Consider the following 19,953-nt stretch of genomic DNA (forward strand, 5'->3'; position numbering starts at 1 on the left):
CAGGTTGTTTAAAAAAAAAAAAAAAAAAAAAGGTAACAATGTTTATTCCGTGGATGGATTTACTATATTTATTTAAGGAGTCCAGAAAGGATGACGGACACATCTCTTGCAGAAGTTTACTTGTATTCTGAAGCAGTCCACCGGCTCTTCCTTTTTTAAAGCTGCCTTTTGCAAGGAATGGTGTCAACCTTTAATAAACTCAAGCATAAAGAATTCCAGGGTTGGTTTCCCGAACCTCGCCAACTCAGTGGGGCGGACGAAAGGCGCGGGCTTCCCTTGCTTGCCCACGTTCCCTGGCAGCTTTGCAGAGTCGGGCAGATGGAGTTTCCGGCCTGCGCTCAGTGGTCGCCGGGTCATCCGCCCGCGTTCCTTTCTGCCTGAGGTCAGGGCCCAGGGAAGAGCGCGCCGTCGGTCGGAATATCCGGAGGGCAGTTCCGCTGGGCGTCCACACCCTCCTCGCCCGCCGCTCCCTCCGTGCCAAGCTGGGCGGCGGGTGTCTGGACTCGCGGCCGCAGCTCGGGGGTTGGGCCGTCCCCCGGGGTAACTTCAGCGCAGAAGGTGGAAATGCGGAAGTTCCCAGCCCCGACTGACAGATGAGGCTCGCGTCTCGCTGGGCATGTGCTGCAGCGGCTCTGCGGCGCGCCAGACCCCGGCTCTCCACAGCCCGCGACCCTAGAAGCCGACGTGCAGCAGGCGGGCCATGGCCACGCTCCCGAGCGCAGAGCGCAGGGCGTTCGCGCTCAAGATCAACAGGTAAGACGCGCCCCGCGGCGGCATTGCCGGAGCCGTTCGAGCGCTGCGCCGCAGGCAGCACCCGGGGCTGCGGCCGGGCCAGTCTCGGGGAGTCTGCGGCGGGACGCTCCTGAAACCTGGGGGCGCCGGGTCCCCGCGTCGCGAGACCCATTTCCCGAGAGACTGCTGCGGTGGAGCCCGCGAGCCGGGCTCACCTGGGTCCTCCCTGAAAATACGAATCGTCCCGGTTGTACCCAGCCGCCAATGTCTCGTTCCCGATCACCTCTCGGGCTACCGCCTCCCTACCCCGCCTCATCCGTGCAGCCCTCCGTGGTTCTGACAGGTGGCGGGGCCCGAGGCGTGTGATGGGAGCAGGGTTAGCTGTCTTGGGCCTGCTGCGGAGTTACTTATGAACTGCGACCTTCTTGGAGGTTGTTCCGGAAAGGGGAAAGAAAACAGGTGGCTAAAGTCAGAGTTTTGCTTTGAGGCTTCTGTGATGCTGAGAAGGGCTCTTTCCCCTCCCGTTTCCAGTAAAAGTTTGGCTCCAGCTGACATCACCGTTTTTATTCTCTGGACCGCTCAAGGAGCTATGAAGTGGAAAAAGTGATTTTTAAAAATTCTACATTTAAATAAACAAAAAAGGATGACCTGTAGCTGACTTTATTTTTACATTTATAGCCCTCCATCATAGAACTAAGGACACAGGTTCCGAACTCACCAATTCATAATAAATATTGGACATACTAAAATGTAAGCACATTTACTGCTCAAAGTTCTCACCAGAGGTGCTTAAACTGCTGTTTTTCCTTCACTGAAAACTGCTGACAAATATTTGGAGGCATTGTGTCTTGCCCAAAGAAATCTAAACTGTCTGGATGAAGGGTCAACTTATTATTGTACTGCCTTCGCTACTCTGTGATTTGTTGAAGTCTCCTTTTAGCTGAGCCTATGAAAGCCTGGCTCCACAGTAAGTTCATCTCAGTGCTGCTTGTTTGTGAAGAGGTGTGAGCCATCAGGAGTGAAAAGCTCAGAATAAGGAGGTGGGAAGGACTCCGAAAGGGCCTGCTTAGCTTTATTGGCAATTTTATTTCCACTTGCTGTATAGCTGTGAACAAACCACTTTTCTTACCTTACTATTTTTTTTATCTGTTAGATGAGTTTAATTATTAATATGAACTGTGTATTAATGTTGGAGGTCAAAAGGTACAGTCAAAAGGGATAAAGTATATCAGGGATCTCCCTGTGGGGATATTTTTCTGCATTAGGTTTCATGGCTGTGGCTTGCCACGAGGGGCAATTCTTTTGGGGGTTCAGGGGATCAAACTGGAGTTATTGACTGATGGACCATTTGCCATAGCCACCACTCTTCCATCCCTATGAATTTTAGGTCAGGAAGTGTGAACTGGACGAAAGACATTAGAGACTGTGGGGTTGGGTGGGTTTGGACTGGGGAGAGCAGCGAGAGCCTGATATGATCCTATGGGCAGCCCTGAAAGCAGGGGTGGGGCTGATGTCACCTGAGGGTTGTGAATAATAAGGGCCCTGGCTGGAATCAGATCTGCTTGCAAATTGGCTCTCTGCTACCAACTGTATGACAATGGGCATTTACTAACCGTCTCTAAACTTTGGTTCTTTATATGTCAAATCCCTCTTATGACTACTGTGAGGATTAAGTGAGATATTGCAAATAAAGTTCTTGTAGTGCCTGGCTCAGATAACGTGTGAAATTAATGTTAGCTATCAACATAACTGTCATCTTCATCATCATTATTATCTATTTCATCACTGCCATCTTTAAGATCCTGAGGAAGAAAGGTAGAAAGGAAAGCTGAAGTTGGAGGAGTTGTTTACAGGCAGAGGCCAGCTTGGGCCTAGGTAAGGAGATGCCAGTGGAGCTGTGTTCTCTCAGATGTATCTTTCATTCCTCAGTTAACACAGCAAACTACACTCAGTGGAACAGATTGTGATGGCATCTGACAAAGAAGAGCCCCACTCAGAATACATAAAATACAAAAGATTCCCTTATCCTCAGGCAAAAATATGAATTGATTATTCCTATCTTGGAGTTCAATTTCCCCTTTTAAAGCTTTTTGGGCATTGGGTAAAAGAGTTATGCTAAGGAGGTTGGCAGAAATTATTGTTCAAAAGAGTAGATTAATAAGGATATACCAAGTATTAATATAATATTTAGACCCACCATTTATTGCTCATTCACTATGTTCTGGACACTGTGTTATGCACTTAATGGACCATATCATTAAATCCTGAAAAAAAAAAAAAAAACTCTATGAGACTCACAAGATTACTTCCATTCTGCAGAGGTGGAAAGTGAAGTTTGGAGATGTAGTTGCACAGGTCAAAACATTTGTCCAAGGCCAACAACCAGCAGTGACAGAGCCAGGATTCAAAACAGCTCCAAACACTGTTTCTCTTAACTGCACCCATGCTACTTGATCGATGTCTCTTAAGAATTTCCTTTAAGCAAGCAGGGAATTAATTTTTTAAAAATCATCATTTCAGTACAGCACTGGCAAATTATTCTGTGTTAATATGTAAACAGACTAACAATGTGATGTTTTGCACTTTTGAAGTTGGAAAATAAAATGTTTTCCCTTGCAGGCTTACCTATTATTTTTTCAAATAGATTAAGTTACATATGGCTGTCAATACAATCAGTGTGAGTTCATGCTTTTTCACCTCTCTACTCAGAGCCATCCCTTAAAAATATTTATGGGGTAAAGCCAGTGTGCTTCCTCTTAAGGAAATATGCAGATCTGATATATTAAAAATTTTATTTTTAAAGAGCTCAGTTCTGCCCATACCAATCTCAAGAGTGAACAGCCTATCTCATGGCAGGAAAGGAATGTCTCCCACTGTTCCTAAATTCCATGGCTTCCTGCAAGCAGCAGTGCCCAGTTCGGGGCAGGGCAGAAGGTGGGGAGGAACCTGGGAATGCCTGCCAGTGGCCATCCCCCCAGGATTCCCAATTCTTTCACACTCTTATGAAGCCTGAATTTCCAAGGGTTGAAAAATCATCAGATGGGACTTTTTTGGTTCTGTTTTGAACACTACGTGTAATTGTATGACTTGTGACAATTAAGCATTGACTTGTGACAATTAAGCATTTCTCTAGAACAGCTCAGGGAGATATAAAAGAAAAATTCACTGTTGAGTTTTTCTAAGTTGGAAGAATGACATTTAATTTCTTATAAGTGGTATACACTTGTTTTCATTTCATTTCAGTTTGTCACTGACTTCCTGTGTACAAAGAAAAGACTAGGTAAAGTTGAGTTAGGCTCTTGGTTATAATGTTAGCATTTAGGATTTCATCCAGTGCTTCGTAATTCAGTTATCATAGGAGCATCTAATCTTGTTAAATGTCTTTTTTTTCCTTACTGGCATTTAATGCTGTCATGGATTATAAAATTATTATGAATATTATAAAATTATTATGAATTTTCTGGAAATCCAGTAAACAAAATTTTGGTTTCTTGCAAATACATAACAGATATAAAATAAGGACTTTGGATGAAGAGAATAAAATGCAGAATGAAGGAAGAACTTTGCTGATCCTGGTAGGACAGGGTTCAAAGGGATAAATAATAACGGCTATTCCGGTTTGCTAAGGCTGCCGTTATGCAAAATACCAGAAATGGATTGGCTTTTACAAATTTACAGTTCTAAGGCCTAAAAGTGTCCAAACTAAGGCATACCTCCACTGAAGAAAGGCCAATGATGCCCAGTACACCTCAGTCAGCTGGGAAGGCAGGTGGCTAGCGTCTGCTGGTCCTTTTGCTCCTGGGTTGTGTTCTTTCAGCTTCTGATTCCAGTGGCTTTCTCTTTAAGCATCTGTGGGTTCTCACTTAGCTTTTCCAGGGCAAACTCTGTGCTTCATCTCTTAGCTTAGTATTTCCGAATTGTCTGGTTTCAATGGCTGTCTACAAAATGTCTCTGAGCATTTTCTCTGTAAATGTCTCTCTCTCAGCTCCTGTGCATCCTTCCTTTTCTCCCAGGGCATTTCTCTCTAAGCATCTGGGTCCTCTCTTAGCTTCTCCAGGACAAACTCTGGGCTTCATCTCTTAGCTTAGAATCTGCAAACATCTTTCTGTCTGCATCTCCAAGCATCTGGATCTGTGTCATCTCTAAGTTCTCTTAAGGACTCCAGTAAACTAATCAAGAACACCTTGAATGGGTGGAGTCACACCTCCATGGAAACAACCTAATCAAAAGATCCCACCCATAATAAGTCTGTACCCACAAGATTGGATTAGAAGAACGTGGCTTTTATGGGGGACATAGTAGATTCAAACCAGCACAATGGCTAACACCTATAATGCTTATTCTATGGTAGGTATGAGCCTAAGTCTTTACATCATGACTCGTTTACCCCTATGAGTTAGGAGCAATTACTATGTCCATTTTACAGATGGAGAAACTGAGCACAGAGAGGGTATATAAACTGTCTAAAGTTACAAACAGCTTATTAAGGGCAGAGCTGGGATTCAAATGCAGATAGACTCTCACTTCACCATCACACCAGGATGTCATCTCAGTTTTACTTAAAAACATGATAAAATGAGTAACATTTACTGACTGCTTAACTGTGTGCCAAGAACTGTGCTTAGATCTTGACTTAATCACTTAAAAAGAAAGATCAAAATATTAAGTATGAAGAATAAAAGACCAATTTTATAGAAGATAATGACAACGAGCTAAAAAGAGAGAATAAAATTAAATACAGAACAGCCTCAGTAAGTATGGACATAGATAGGAACAGAACAAAATGAAGGTAAAGAGATCTTTCTGAGACGTATTTGCTAATTTTTTCTGCAGAGATAATGTAAGCATAAAAGTATATGTGTCCATATGTATAAATGTGTGTGTGTGCAGTGAAAACAGTACTCTTCTTCTGCAGTGGCAGTGAGTGTGGGAAGGAAGGTGATTTCAGGAATTGTTCCAAGTTGTCTGATTATTCTAGACCAAAGACCAAGAGAGGTTCACGGGCAATCTTTGGTTCTTTGACATTTAGAATTGTTTCCTTCCACATTCTCTATAACAAGTTCCACTTGAAATTCAGGCATCTGGTGCTGTTCTAAAGATGCCTTACAGAGCATATATTAAGAGAACCTTCTGCCAGGGTGAACTTGTCTTCATTTGGAGTTCCTTGAGCTCTGACAGTTCACGTCTGTGTGTGAAGCTGATGTTTACTTCTGCATGGACCTTTGGAAAGAAAATATACTTACATCATGTGGCTACCTAGGGAGAGAGGCAGAACTCAGGGGACTGGGCCTCCTGTGTCTGCTCCCCACACAGAGCTAGCAGTGGAATGGGATGATGTCAGACATGCCTCACGTTTCCATCCTCTAACAGGGACCTTGAGAAAGCAGCAATGTGGCAATGCTCCACCTTCTTGCTGGAGAAGGCTAAGAGACAGGATTACTTGGTTCTTCTCATTGGTGAACCACTAGGTGCTTACTACTATTTGGCCAAGGATAAAGGGTTAAGGCAACGGAAATATGTATCCCTGTTCCCACAAGCATGTGGTTTAATTTATTACCAGTCAGTGGCCAGAGAGACCCTCTAAGCTCTAGGTGAAAATAACAAAGTTCTGTGGTTGTGGTTCCCCTGCTTTTGAAGTTTGCTGTGTAGTGGTATGGTTTGCTTTATTGACAACTTGGGAATATCTAGAACAAAAACAAGTTGATACCTCTGAAAGTATATATGAACACATCTGTATGCAGGATTCTGGTGAAATCAAACAAACTAGGGTTTGAGATCATTATATCATGTCCCACCCACTGTGTTCAGATCAAGTATAATATTAGAAGAGGAGAAATGATAGTGGGAGAACCAGAGTTTCTCCACCATCTATTCTTTTAACCCATGTCCGTCATCAAACATAGGGAAGTTAAATAAACAAAAAGAAAAAAATATTATTCACATTTCTACCACTCATAAATTAGAGCTGTTAACATTTTTACAAAAATAAGATCATATTGCACTTACTGCTTTATAAAAAAAAATCATGAACAACTCTCCACGTCAATCGATGTAGATCTACATTATAATTTATGTTGGCTGTGTAATATTCCATTAATTTAGATATACTGTGATTTATTGAACTAATTCTCTATTATGAGGCATTAAGATAGTTTCTACTTTTTTACAGTAATGTACAGAGCTTAACGGATCAGCTTTATACATACATCTTTTGGGGCTAGCACAAATACTTCCTTAAAAATTTCTAGGAGTGGAATTCAAAGGAAGAAATATTTTTTCAAGCTTTTTATACACCCTGCCAAATTGTCTTACAGAAAAGTTAGACCTATTTACGCTCCCAGCAGTCACCATAAGAGTGCTCATTTGCCTGCATTCACACCACTGCTGAGTTTTATCATCTTTTAAATCTTTATTTGCTACTCTTGACCCCCTTCTCTTAAATGTCTCTCACCTTTTCCTGTTTGGCTTCTTTCCCAGGTCCCTTCTTGACCTCTGAAATAATTCCGTAGGGATTAAAATTGTTTGTGCACTTCTCTCTCTCCCTCCCCTTTTTTTTCTGACCTTATATGCACCCGAAGATGGTGGTAACTTCTGTCTCTTAAACTTTGTGTTTCTGTTCCTTGAATAGGTGCGTTAATGAAAAACAACTTAGTTCTTTCTTGATTTTGTTTTAGACACTATTGCCAGACCTCGGCATGTACTTTTTACTTTGCTTAACAATCTCTTACCAATCTAATCCAGTCTACTTCTTGGAATGTGTAAATGCTAACCCTTTTAAATAAAACGGCAAGTTGAAAATCAGAATTCCTTTCTATCACAGAATAAGATTCTAGCTTACATAACTTGTATGGTTTTTTCTCTGGGATCAGAGCTTAGAGAGTATGTACTTCTTTCACATTTCTTTGTGTTTCTTTTACTCTGGGATTGGCCTTCATGGCTAACACAACATGATAGCATGATCTCACTCAGCAACCTCAGAAGGCTCCAGGAGTTCTCCTACCATTCTCATGATTCAAAGGACAAAATTCTTTGTTCTCCTATGCTGAAAGTTAAAAAAAAAAAAAAAAAAGGGAACAGATCACCTAATGATATTCAAGCTAAACTGGAACTAGATTAAGAAATGCAGAGCTGTAAAGTACCCTTCCCTCTTTCTCCCATCTTGACTTTCTGGCACATAGATGAGTTAGTAGGCTTGTAAATCCCAGGCTGGTTAGTTTGATAGTTTATTCATTCGTTCTTTCATTCATCCACTCCAGCTATCAAGGATTACCATGTTAAATGTGGTGCTAAGCCCTGGAAATATAAAGACAAGTGAGTTGTGGGACTTGCCCTCAAGGAGCAAGGAGGTTAATTTAGAATCATGAAATTGGGAGAGGGGTGAGCCTTCCCTTGTCTCCTACCCCCACCCCTGCCCCGGGATGAGTTGCGACTTCAAAATGGTCACCTTTGGAGTGATGCCACTTATTCTAGGGATAATACCATTATCTGAAACACTTTCGGAAATCCTTTTAGAATTACTCTCATGGATGGGTGCACATTTGATTTTTAAAATAAGTTTGATGGTATTAATTCTTTTTCCTGTGAAGGAGAATCTGCATTTTTTTTTCTTGAAAAGTTTTCATAAATATACAAAATACAGATGAAAATGTGGCAAGTATCTGTGGGCCCAGTGACATTAACAAATGTTAGCATTTTGAAATTTTTGCTTTAGATATTTTTAAATGAAAAAAGAGTTCATTGCAGATAAATTTGAAGTCTGCTTTGTTCTTCTCCAGTCCTGGTTTCCTCTCTCTCCCTCCCTCAGAGGCAAGCTTTATCAAGAATTGTACTTTTATTATACATATCCTTAACAATATATTGAATACAGTTTCTGGAAATAGCCAAAGTCGTTAGCATACAAGAAAGCCTGTTGAATTGGTAATATCAATTTATGTTCAAGAAAAGATGTGACAGTAAAGTAAGATTGTTTTATTAGGCACCTCATGAAATAACTCTGAAAGAGGAGTTCTGAAAATGATTTCAGGAAAGATAGCTTTATCAAAATAAATTGCATGGTGCTTCTCATATGAAATTATAAAGAACAACAGTTATTTAGATTTGTGCATTCTGGTAATTATAAAACCACTCCTTACTGTATAGTCACAGTACTCATTTCCTGGGATGGCTAGGAAATTTTAAGAAAAACTTTTTTTTCTACATCAAATGAATATATCCACGGTTCGCATTTGACTTGAAATAAGCCGTTGAGTTGATGTTATATTTATTTTTAAATATGTGGTTTTAAAAGTATAGAATAAAAATTTTGTTGCACTGCTTGAACATTGAAGTAGAGAAAGTATATGGATAAGCAAAAGAAGCTGCAGTGTTTGCTGAGAAGCCTGGGTGGATCTTTTTGGCCTTGGTATGACTGAATGGTGGGGCTTGAATCTGCCCTGGGTGTTCAGGGAGGCTTAGCCCCTCTTCAGCATGGCAGCTCAAATTAGACAAATAGGAAAGAATGGCCATGGGTAGAAATGCTTGTCCAGTTTTCTCTGCTTCAGCTTGCTGCCTGTAGGTCAGGGCTCAGCCCACTGCAACCACCGCCTTTGGTGGAGCTGTTTCAGTTCTCTGTACTCAGCTCCCTGCTGTGTACTGTGAGCAATCAAAAGGAGTTGGACCACTCATGAAGTTACACACTGGCGTACAGTGTTCCTTAAGGAGTCCTAGGCATTGGGCAGCAATTTACATTAGGGAGACAGTCTGCATTCCATTTGGCTAGTAGAAAAACTCAGGTCCAAAGTCCACTGAAAATGCACAGGAGACCTTTATCCTTCTATTTAACATGTGTTGTTTCAAGGCAAGGATGACCATCTGTTCTCGGAGGGAACAAGAGTGTCTCATTCCTGTTGACAGTGTAATCTTCTGGCTGGTTTGCTTCACTTTCTAATATCTTACTCCTTCATTCCAAATCACAGCCTTTTTCTCTTTAGGCTTTAGAAAGGGTAGCCAATTTTCCTGTTATATTTTTTTCCCCATCCAATAATTTCATTCAACTCAAGAATAATTTTTTTTTGATTGCCTATGAATTTCTCTTTGTGGTATGGATGATTAAAAAAGAAAAAGTACATGCTCCCAGAATTCAGCTGGAGTGAGCAGATGAACATGATGGCAAAAGTTAGAGAAGGGCAGGAGACTGTGTTTGATTGTGTTTGGGTGAGGTTAGGGGCAGCAGTGTCGGCAGAACTCAGTAGGAAGGAGCTTGTGGCCCTGGGGGCTGGGGCAATGCCTCCCAAAAGGTGATGGACAGGGAGGTGTCTCACACATGAAACTGATGTGATGGGAAGAATAACTATCAAAGTGCGGAATGGATTGGAGGGGATTCCAGGAGAGGGGAAAGGAGGGGGCTGCCGTTGTTTTGATGTGATGTGTTGGCTCTGGGATCAGGTGGGGTAATGAGAATGGAAAGAAAGGGGGCTGCTTCTGCAGATGTCTGAAGGGAATCAGTTGGACTTGGGAAGCATCTAAGTATTTATTCACTCACTCAGTGAGTGTTGATTGTAGCCTACTATGTGCCTGGCATTGTTCTAATTGCTGGAGCAAGAGCTATGAATAAGGTTCTTGTTCAAAAAGAAGTAGTAGTCCAGTGGGGAGACAATAAAGACATATACTAGGAAATAAATGAATTATCAGATAAACTAAGTGCTATGCACAGAATGGCAAAGAGCAATGTAGAGGGTATGGATACTTTAGATGGAATGGCCAAGAAGCCTCCTGGAGGGGATGACCTGTAGGCAGGGTCCAGGCAGGCAATTGGCAAGCGCCACAGCTGGGGCAGGAATGAGTTTGGTGTCTTGGAAGGAAAGGCAGAGCTAGTGGATCTGGAGTGCAGTGAATGAGGGGAGAGTGGTAGAGATGGAGAGACAAATGGGCAGAGACCAAGTCATAAAATGGCTTATCGACCATGGGAAAAGCTTAAATGCTATTCTGAGTACATTGGGAAGGTGTCTGGAGCAAGAGCATGATGTGATCTGATTTTTGCTTTTAAAAGAACACTCTGGCTACTGTATAGAGAAGCAAGGAATGGAAGCAGAGACACCAGTTAGGAGTTAGTGCAGCAGTCCAGGGGAAAGATGATGGGGACAGGGCCAGAGTGATGAGAGGAGAGGGAGACAAACTGTCAGCTCTGGGTTATATTTTGGAGACAGGGCTGACAGATTGGACATGGGGTGGGAGGAATGAGAGAAAGAGAGAAATCTAGATGTTTCCCTGGTTGAAGGTATGGGTGGATGTTGATGCTTTCAACAGAGATGGAAAAGACTGGAAGTGGAACACCTTTGAGGGTGACTCAAGAGTTTAATTGGGGACATATTAATTCAAGATGCATATTAGATATCCAATGTAGTTATCTACCAGGCAGTTTTTATATAGGAATGTGCAACTCAGGGAAGAAGTCAGTGCTGGATTTTTAAATCTGCAGGTCATTAACATATAGATGATATTCAAGCGTAATGAAGGAAAAGGAAATTTTGACAATACCTTGATACATTTTTTTGTAAAAAGCCATAAAGGTATATGAATGGTATGATATCAGTTTATCTAAATATAAATATGTGTATATATCTCTCTATAGATGAACAGATAAAGCACATACAATAGAAAAAGGACCAGAAGGACATATGAGTGATATCTCTGGGTGGTAGGATGATTGAGGATTTTTGTTTACTTGTACATGGGATGTTTGTGCATGTGTTTATATTTTCCAAGTTTTCTTCAAAGAGTGCCTTTGTATTGGGAAAAATAACATTTAAAAAAAAATAACACCAAGATTTCCAGTCTGGCAAATTGGATTAAGAAGCTGCCAATGAGAAATCATGGAAACTAGAAATTAGAGTTAGTTTTGAGAGGATGGCTTTGTACTTCTCTTGTAGAGTTTTTGTTTAAAAGGATATAGCAGACTGTACGTTTATTGTACTGTTTGCTGTTCCTCACCTTGTTGAAGGTGATGTAGTTATATCCAGGTGAAGCTTTAAGAGCCAGGTTGGGCTTTGCTGTTTTATCTTTTCCCTCTGCCACAGGACTAACATAACAGAGTTCCAGATAGAGGTTGATATATAAGCCTGAATACTGGAGTAAAGACAAGTAGAGTAGAGCCATAGCTGCTCTTTGAAAGCCTTTGCTCTTATAAGCCACTATGAATTTTTGGATTGTTATCAAGCATAACCTAGCCTATCGTGACTAATACATATGAACATAAAATATATAAAATTTCTATTGGGCAATTTGAGATATAGGCTTCAGGCATGAATGTAGGTCAGAATGGAAAATATCGATTAGGAAATCATCTCTTAGGTGGGGATAGGAATTGAAAAAATGGACGAATATTTTAAGGGGGTAAGAATAGTGGCCAAAAAGAGGCAAGAACCACATAAAAAGATGAGGAAAAACTGGGCCAAGATATAGTAGACTGGTATAATGTCAAAGAAGGAAGTTAGCACGGCATTTGAAAAGGTCAGGTGCCAAATTATGAGGGCAAAGGGAGAGCTATTGGATTTGCCTTTAAGGTGGCCATTGCAAACCTCTGAAACAGCAGTTTTAGTGGAGCTGTCGGGGAGGAAGTCAGATATCATGGGGTTATGGAGGGAGTCAATGCAGAGGAAATGGAGGAAGTTGGTGGAGACCACTCCTTTACAAAGTTTGGCCACGGCAGAAGGTGGGGCAGTGGTAACTAGAAGGTTCTTACAGGCTGTGACTTTTACACAGATCTAGCATGTAATGCTGAACACAAGATGCTCTCACCTTAGAGATAGTGTGTTTTATTCCCATAAAGTAACTCTAACATGTGGTTAATGATATTTGGGTTATCTGATACTGTCTAATATATTACACATTTTGCTTTGCATTAGCCTCAAGACTTCTAACAATAAGTAAAATATTCCATTTAGATATTGTCCTCACAGAGTCTTGCTAGGACTGCCATGTATTGTCTTTAATAACGTGATGATCCCCTTTATTATCCTTAACGTTATCTTCATATGTTTGAAGCATATAAATTATAGAAGAGTACCAATTTTTTATTTTAACAAACCACCCCAGGATTTAGTGACTTAAAACAATAGCAATTTATTGTTTGCCATGATTTTATTTTATTGTTTGACCATAATGTTTGCCATGGTTCTGTGGTTGGCAGTTTGGGCTGGGCTCAGTTGGGCAGTTCTGCTGGTCTTCCTGTGATTGGTCATGTGGTTACAATTACCTGGTGGCTCAAGGGTCTAAAATGGACTCACCCCCAAGTCTGGAGCCTTGGTGCTGGCTGTCAGCTGAGCCTTTCCATCTTCACATGGTCTCTCATCCTTCAGTAGTCTAGACTGGGCTTCCTTACACACTGGGGAGAACATTCCAAGGTGGTAAAAGTGGAAGCTACAGAGCTTCTTGAGGCCTAGGTATGGAACTCACACAACATCACTTCTACCACAGCCCAACCTCATGGAGTCAGGAAATCAACCCAACCTCTTGTTGGGAGGAGCTACAAAATGTTTGGTCATTTTAATCTATCACAGTACCCAACATAGGAAGTAATCATATCCTATTTCAAACTCCAGAATGTTTAAGTAGATGATCATGTCATTCCCTGTTCAGATTGCAGTATCATTTTACTGGCGAAGAAAATGAGAACAAATTAAATTGACTTCTTCAAAGTTTCCCAAGTGAGTCATACTTTGTGGGAAAGTTTTTCACCCATGGAAGACAATCATGTGTCTGAAAGAGTTAAACACAGTACTGCCTGGAGGCAGGTGAATGAACTTAAGAACTTCTTGGGTTTCTCTGAAATCCTATAATTACATTGATGGATCCCAGATTGCAGAGCTGTTTGAAATAGCAGCTTGAGTTTATCAGGGAGAGAAGATGCTTGACAATTGCCATATGTCACTCAAAGGGACAGGATTTGAGGCTAATGTAAGTGACAAGGAAAAGGGTCAGCGAGCTCTTTATCCTCAAGAGTTACCAAATACGCCTAGAAATTCCAGTGGCTGCTGGTGTCCAGTGTAAGCTGTGGGCTTGAAAGAATTAAAAGTGAGCAGAGGAAGCCAATGGAGCAGGGAGACTGAGAACCCAACATGTCAGGAAAAGAAACATCACCCATCTATGAATCAAGATTACTTTCAGCTGCAAGGAACAGGCAACCCAACAGTAGCTTGAACAAATTAGGGTTTTATTTATTTTTCTTATCTAACAAGAATTCCAGCAGTTGGCTGTCCAGGTTTGACTTGATGGTTCAAAGATGCCACTGAAGACCCAGGTTCCTTGTGTCTTTGTCCATCCTTAGAGTGTGGCTGTGACCTCATGGTCACAAGATGGCTCCTGGAACTCTATTTACTGAATCAACATTGGAGATAGGAAGAAGAGGGAAGGCAAAAGAGGTATGCCAGCTGAGTCTGCTCCCTTTTAAGGAACTTTTTCAGACATCCACATAATAACACCTGCTCATATCTCATTGGCCAGAGCTGTGTCCCCTCTGTCTACAAGGTAGTTGGCAAATGTAGTTTGCCACCCCTAACAAAACTGGGTCTGAGTTAGAATGAAGGGGGTAATGGAGACTGGTAGGCAACTAGCAGTCTCTGCCATAGCCACCAACAATTGCTGTGGGTATGAAATAGTGATAGAATTTCCACTGCGGTATCATGATCACCCCAACCCCTGTAATACTTATAGTAGATTCAAGCTCATCTAATTGTAGGAGGCTAGCCTAATGAGGAGGAATATTGGGCCTTTAGATCTGGCATTAATCAAGCTAAGTGAACTGTTGGAACAAACAATCCCAAAGTCTCAGTGGATTAACCCAACAAAAACTTTTCCTGTTGATGTCACAGTCTGATGCATGTTAAGTGCCTGTCCTCCAAACAGTGACTCAGGGACCCAGGCTGCTTCCATCTCATGGCTCTGCCATCTTGTGGCTTTAAGGTTAGTCTGGTCTGATTCAGTCAGTGGCCAGAAAGAGAGGAGCGTGAAAGATGGTGCACCCGTTTCTTAAATACCTCGACTCAAAAGTGACACATGCCACTTCCACTCACATTCCATTGGTGAGGACTACTCGCAGGGTCTACCTATGTGTAAAGAGGGCTGGGAAACATAGTGCTGGCCTGGCAGCCACCTTCTAGCAACAAATCTTACTTATGAAAGGAGAGCATGAGTCTTTGGGGGTCAGCTAGCCATCTCTCCATGAAGTCCAGCCACAAAGGAAGAGCCATTAATAAAATGTCCAACAAATATATTTATAGGCCTGGTTTGGTTTGCTGTTGGGACAGATAACAAAACATGAGGTTCCAAGTCACAAGGCCGTGGTGTGGAAGCTACAAGGGAAACAAAGGCCATTAGAGTGGGGCTGAAACACCTGAGATTCTAGGAGGAGGCAGTAAGAACACAAGGTGTAATTGTCCTGGAAGGCAGGGTGGCTAAAGGTACCAAAAAAAAAAAAAAAGAACGGAAAAGAAATCCAATTGCAGTCTAGGACACCAGTGTCATGTGCAACTGAACACTTTCTAGAAACTCCACAGATAAGGAGCCAAGTTGCACAACCATTTTTTTCTGATAATCAATTTTAAATATTTTAGGAAAGCCCTCAAGATTGAGAGATATTTTTAAATAGCTTTTGAGTGATTAACTTAGAATTAATATTTTATTTGACAGGAGATAAGATGTTTCTGATCTATGAGAAAGAAGCATTCTAAAATTTTCACTCCCACTTGACAAATAAAGGGTTTCATAGCCCAACTTCTCTTTTGTAAGAGGAGAATTTAGACAAGAAGCTGACTTACGTTACTTTTCATGACTGACTCAATTTGGGCCTGTTGAATCCTCTTTTATTTTCCTTTTAATCATTTTAATAATCTGTGAACTCAATATTCCTTATTCATGCTAGCAGTTAATAACAATAATAATAATAATAATAATAATAATAATAATAATAATAATAATAACTGACAGAGTCTTCACTGCAGAGAGAGAACACCTTTAAGTCAGAATGCTCTGGTGATGTACCAGTCAGGGATCTCCAGAGAAACAGAACCAAGAGGACGTGAAATTTATTACAAGGAATTGGCTCATGAGATTGTAGGGGATGGCAAGTTTCAGGCCCAAGGCTGCAAATTCCAGTGAGAGTGATGTTGAAGTATTGGGTCTGAATTCATTAGGCTGGAAATTCAGGGTGGAGTCTTGGGGAAGAATTCCTTCTGATCCCTGGAACCCTCCGTTTGTGCTCTTAAAGCCTCCAATTGATTGGATGAAGCTTACCCACTTTACTGAGGGCAATCTCCTTTATTTAATGTTAGCTCATTGCAGATGCTAATCAAATACTTTCACAGTAATAACTAAGCCAGTGTTTCACCAAACAACTGGACATCCTAACTAGCCAAGTTGACACATAAAATTAACCATCACAGGTGGCAAAAAAAGTCAGCTTTCCTTTCCAGCTCCATGGATTCTCAGATGGAGGACTTTTCACAGGCATTTAACTTCCCTGAGACTTTGTTTTTTCATCTGTAAAATAGGAATATTATTAATACCATCATTGCAGGATCAAATGAAAAAATGTATGTGAAAGTGCTACATGAATCAAAAAATCACTGAACACATATTAATTAAACTTTTGTAAAATGGGACTCAGTCCTTTCTTGCAATGTTTCTATGATTATTCAATGAGGCAGCATAAGTAATGTACCCAGTACAGGTCTTACACTGGTCGATGCTGAAAAAAATGTTATTTTCCTTCCCTGTCCTCAAAAAAAAAGAAAGAAAAGATAAGAAAAGAAAAGGTAAATATGGACAAATTAAAATAAGCAAACTGGAAACAAGATATAGAAAAATTTCTTAACAGTCACCACCACAACATAAAGATTTCAACTCATTTACAAACACAGGGCTTGTATTCAGAATGAATGAAGCCTGTCCTCATAATACACACACACACACACACACACACACACACACACACACACACACACACGCACATACTTATCCTCTATCTGATGGTAAACTTGCAAGGAAACAGATTTAAAGGTGAAAGGGAAGATTGGAGCTTAAATTTCCCCCACTATCTCACACCTTCTGAGTGCTAAAAATGATAATAGATGCACAATGTTTCCTTTTCCAGAAAGTAACTTGTATGGAAAATCCTAAAACTTACGTATAAAGGTACACAAGGAGCAATTGATGGAGTCACTTACATATTGAATGTGGGTGATCACTCAGAATGTTTATATGGGAGAAGTGAAAGAAATGAAATTTGAAAAACAGAATCATTAGGGAGAAGGAGAAATGTTTCCTGAAGAATAGCAGCAGTAATTACAGATTTCTAAAATGAAAAATAGCTTATTACAAAAGACACATATTTTAATTATAGATTTTATGAATTTATAGATTATGGGAAAAAACTCTTAAGACAGTTAAATGTTTACTTTCTTAAAGTTATATAGAAAAGAGTGTAAGATCACCTAGAACAAGCTATTAATTTGTTATGCACAGTTTCTTTTTTTAATGTCAGAATTATATACAGTTTACATTTGTGTGAAATTTAATTCTCTATTATATTCCATTATTACTTTCTTCATTCATTCATTCTCTCATCTTTTCATAAGACAAATATTTCTTAAGCACTACTATGTGCTAGGCCTTGTTTTAGACTTTGGGGATATAGAAACACTCTATCCTATGGAACTTACATTCTGGTGATTGACAGTTCAGATAGTCAATAAATACGCAAATCAATATATGATATAATGTCAGGTGGTGCTAAGTGTTGTTAAAAAGATACAGGGTGATATTAAAAAATTTTTTTAAAAAAGATATAGGGTAAAAAATAGGGCAGGATGGAGGGAATGATTTGGGTGTTCTTTTTTACTTTTACTTTTTATTCTTATTCTAATTCTTTCTGGTGTAAGGAAAATGTTCAAAAATAGATTGGGGTGATAACTGCATAACTATATGATGGTACTGTGAACAGTTGATTGTATACCATGGATGATTGTATGGTATGTGAATATATTTCAATAAAACTGAATTTAATTTAAAAAAAGAGATGACAAAATTGCAAGACAAAAGATAAATTTTGCAGATAAGCATACCTCTATATTTGTATAAAACAAGTAGAGAAAATTAAAATAAAGATACTACTTAAAATAGCAAAAAAAAAAAAAAAGATACAGGGTGAGGGATGAGGAAGACAATATGTTATTTTGAAAAGAAGATGAGTCCTTGAGTCACAACAGGCTTCAAATGCTCATTTTACCATTTTCTAACCCACGTTGAGCCTGTTATTTAGCTTCTCTAGGCCTCAACTTGCTCATCTGTTAAATAAAAAGATAATAATATTCTATTCCATAGGGTTGCTATAAGGATTAAATTAGACTGTGGAAATGGCTTACCATATGAGTGTTCAATAAATAGTTCTTTCTTCTTACCTTTAGAAAAAAGAGAAAGTGATTTGGTATAAATAATTGAATTCTCACTTGAGAGAAACATAAAAAATTAGCAAATTCTTTATTCCACATTAAAGGAAATGATGACTAAAGAAAAGTGTTTTCTTTTGTTTTGAACAAAATTAAATATCAGTCACTACTTACCAGAGAAGGACAGCTTACACCTTCAGGTCATGCAGTTCTAATGATCCAGGATTTATTTTGTCACGTTTTGAAAACAGCTATCTTGGGTTGCTACGCAGAAGTTGCATGGACTTAGAAGAGTTGTACATTTCATCATCTTACTTCCTCAAGACAGAGTTCTATTAGATGATTTCTTAAGTCCCTTTCAGAGCTAACATCACTTTGTTTATCCTTGTATAAATTGTTTCCCTACTAGATCCACCCAAAAGGATGACTGCCACTTCCAGATTGTCCTTGAGAAGAAATTTGGTACCTAAACCTACCAAAAATGATGGAAACTCATTATGGTTTTTTTCAAAATTCTGTTTTACTAAGAAGAAACGGAAAGATTAACTATGTAATTTGTCTTTGTTGATAGGGGAAAATGAAAGCAAACTAGGAGAAACTGAAAAACCAGTGGTGTATTTGTGTGTGTGTGTGTGATAAAATGAAAGGAATAGAGATAAGGTGATCATTAACAATTATAAAAATTATTGATACCTGCATTTATTGGGCACTTACTATGTCCTTTATGTGTATTACCTTGTTTAATTCTCATAACAGCCCAAAAGGTTAAGGGTGCACTTACTATCTCAAGAATGTGGACATGAAATTGACTGAGTGAGGTTATGCAGCTTGCTGAGGACATGCAGCCCATATGTGGCAGAGATGCAGTGGAAACCCAGATCTATCTGAGGCCAAACCCACGCTCTTAACTGCTTGCTACTTCTTATTGCCAACCATTGCTACCAACAAGCCAACTTTCTTGCTGAAAAAAGTTCTCATTGTGGCTTGCCGTGGAATCTGCCAAAATTGTTTTTACAATATGCCATAATATATTTAGTTTCTTCTCAGATGGGTCAGAGGATTAACTTTCAAGAGAAATGGACCAGGTCCACTCCAAACACAATGAGAGGTAGCTTTACAGCATCTGAAAATCCTGTGGTGGTATCTTGTCATCAGAACTTGGAATATGATTGTAAGCTTTTTTCTATCTTTCCATTGGAGTAGGCCAAAGCTGACTTGGGTTTTTTCTCTGAAATTAGCTATGAACAAAGACACATTTTCAAACCAGAGACTGTAACCTTTTTTTCCCCCACCACATTATCAAAATGAGAAACAATCCACTAAAAACACTGACCAGCCTTTGGGGGCTTAACCAACTTCGTGGTATCATGCATGAAACTTGATTTTCAGATGGTGGGGAGAAGGTTTGGGCTGTTGGGGAGGTGACCTTTCTATGTGTCAGTGTAAGGAATGGAATTCCATTCATAGCTGGCCCCTTCAAACTTGTGCACATTCCCAACCCTGAGAGCTGCTGACATTAGGAACCGCCAGTACAAATCCCCAGAATTTGGGTCAGTGTTGTTTTCTTTCTCTGGGAAGACATCATGGGGTGGTGGATGAAAGGGACACCATCCTGGTAACCAGACTTGAGTTTATTCTCTCTTCTACTACTGAAGAAATTGAATTTCAGATACAAAGAAGAAAGATCAGATGGACTCCTGACAGTTGACTATTGGTTGACACATTGTATTTAATCTCAAGGTTCCCAGGGTGCCCCATTTTGGGCAATGGCTTTTTTTCCAAGTCCTGAGCTATGTTTTCT

General features: G+C 40.1%; 1 protein-coding gene across 1 annotated transcript in view; it reads left to right on the plus strand.

The window, feature by feature from the left end:
• Nucleotides 1-358: 358 nt before the first annotated feature.
• Nucleotides 359-19,953, plus strand: part of DOCK8 (dedicator of cytokinesis 8) — a 216,974-nt gene continuing 197,379 nt past the window's right edge. The window contains 1 exon segment of the mRNA XM_037851154.1: nt 359-753. Within this exon segment, the coding sequence (XP_037707082.1) occupies nt 701-753 (53 nt within the window). The 5' untranslated portion in view covers nt 359-700.

This window comes from Choloepus didactylus, chromosome 10 (assembly GCF_015220235.1).
Source record: "Choloepus didactylus isolate mChoDid1 chromosome 10, mChoDid1.pri, whole genome shotgun sequence".
NCBI classification, from domain to species: domain Eukaryota; kingdom Metazoa; phylum Chordata; class Mammalia; order Pilosa; family Megalonychidae; genus Choloepus; species Choloepus didactylus.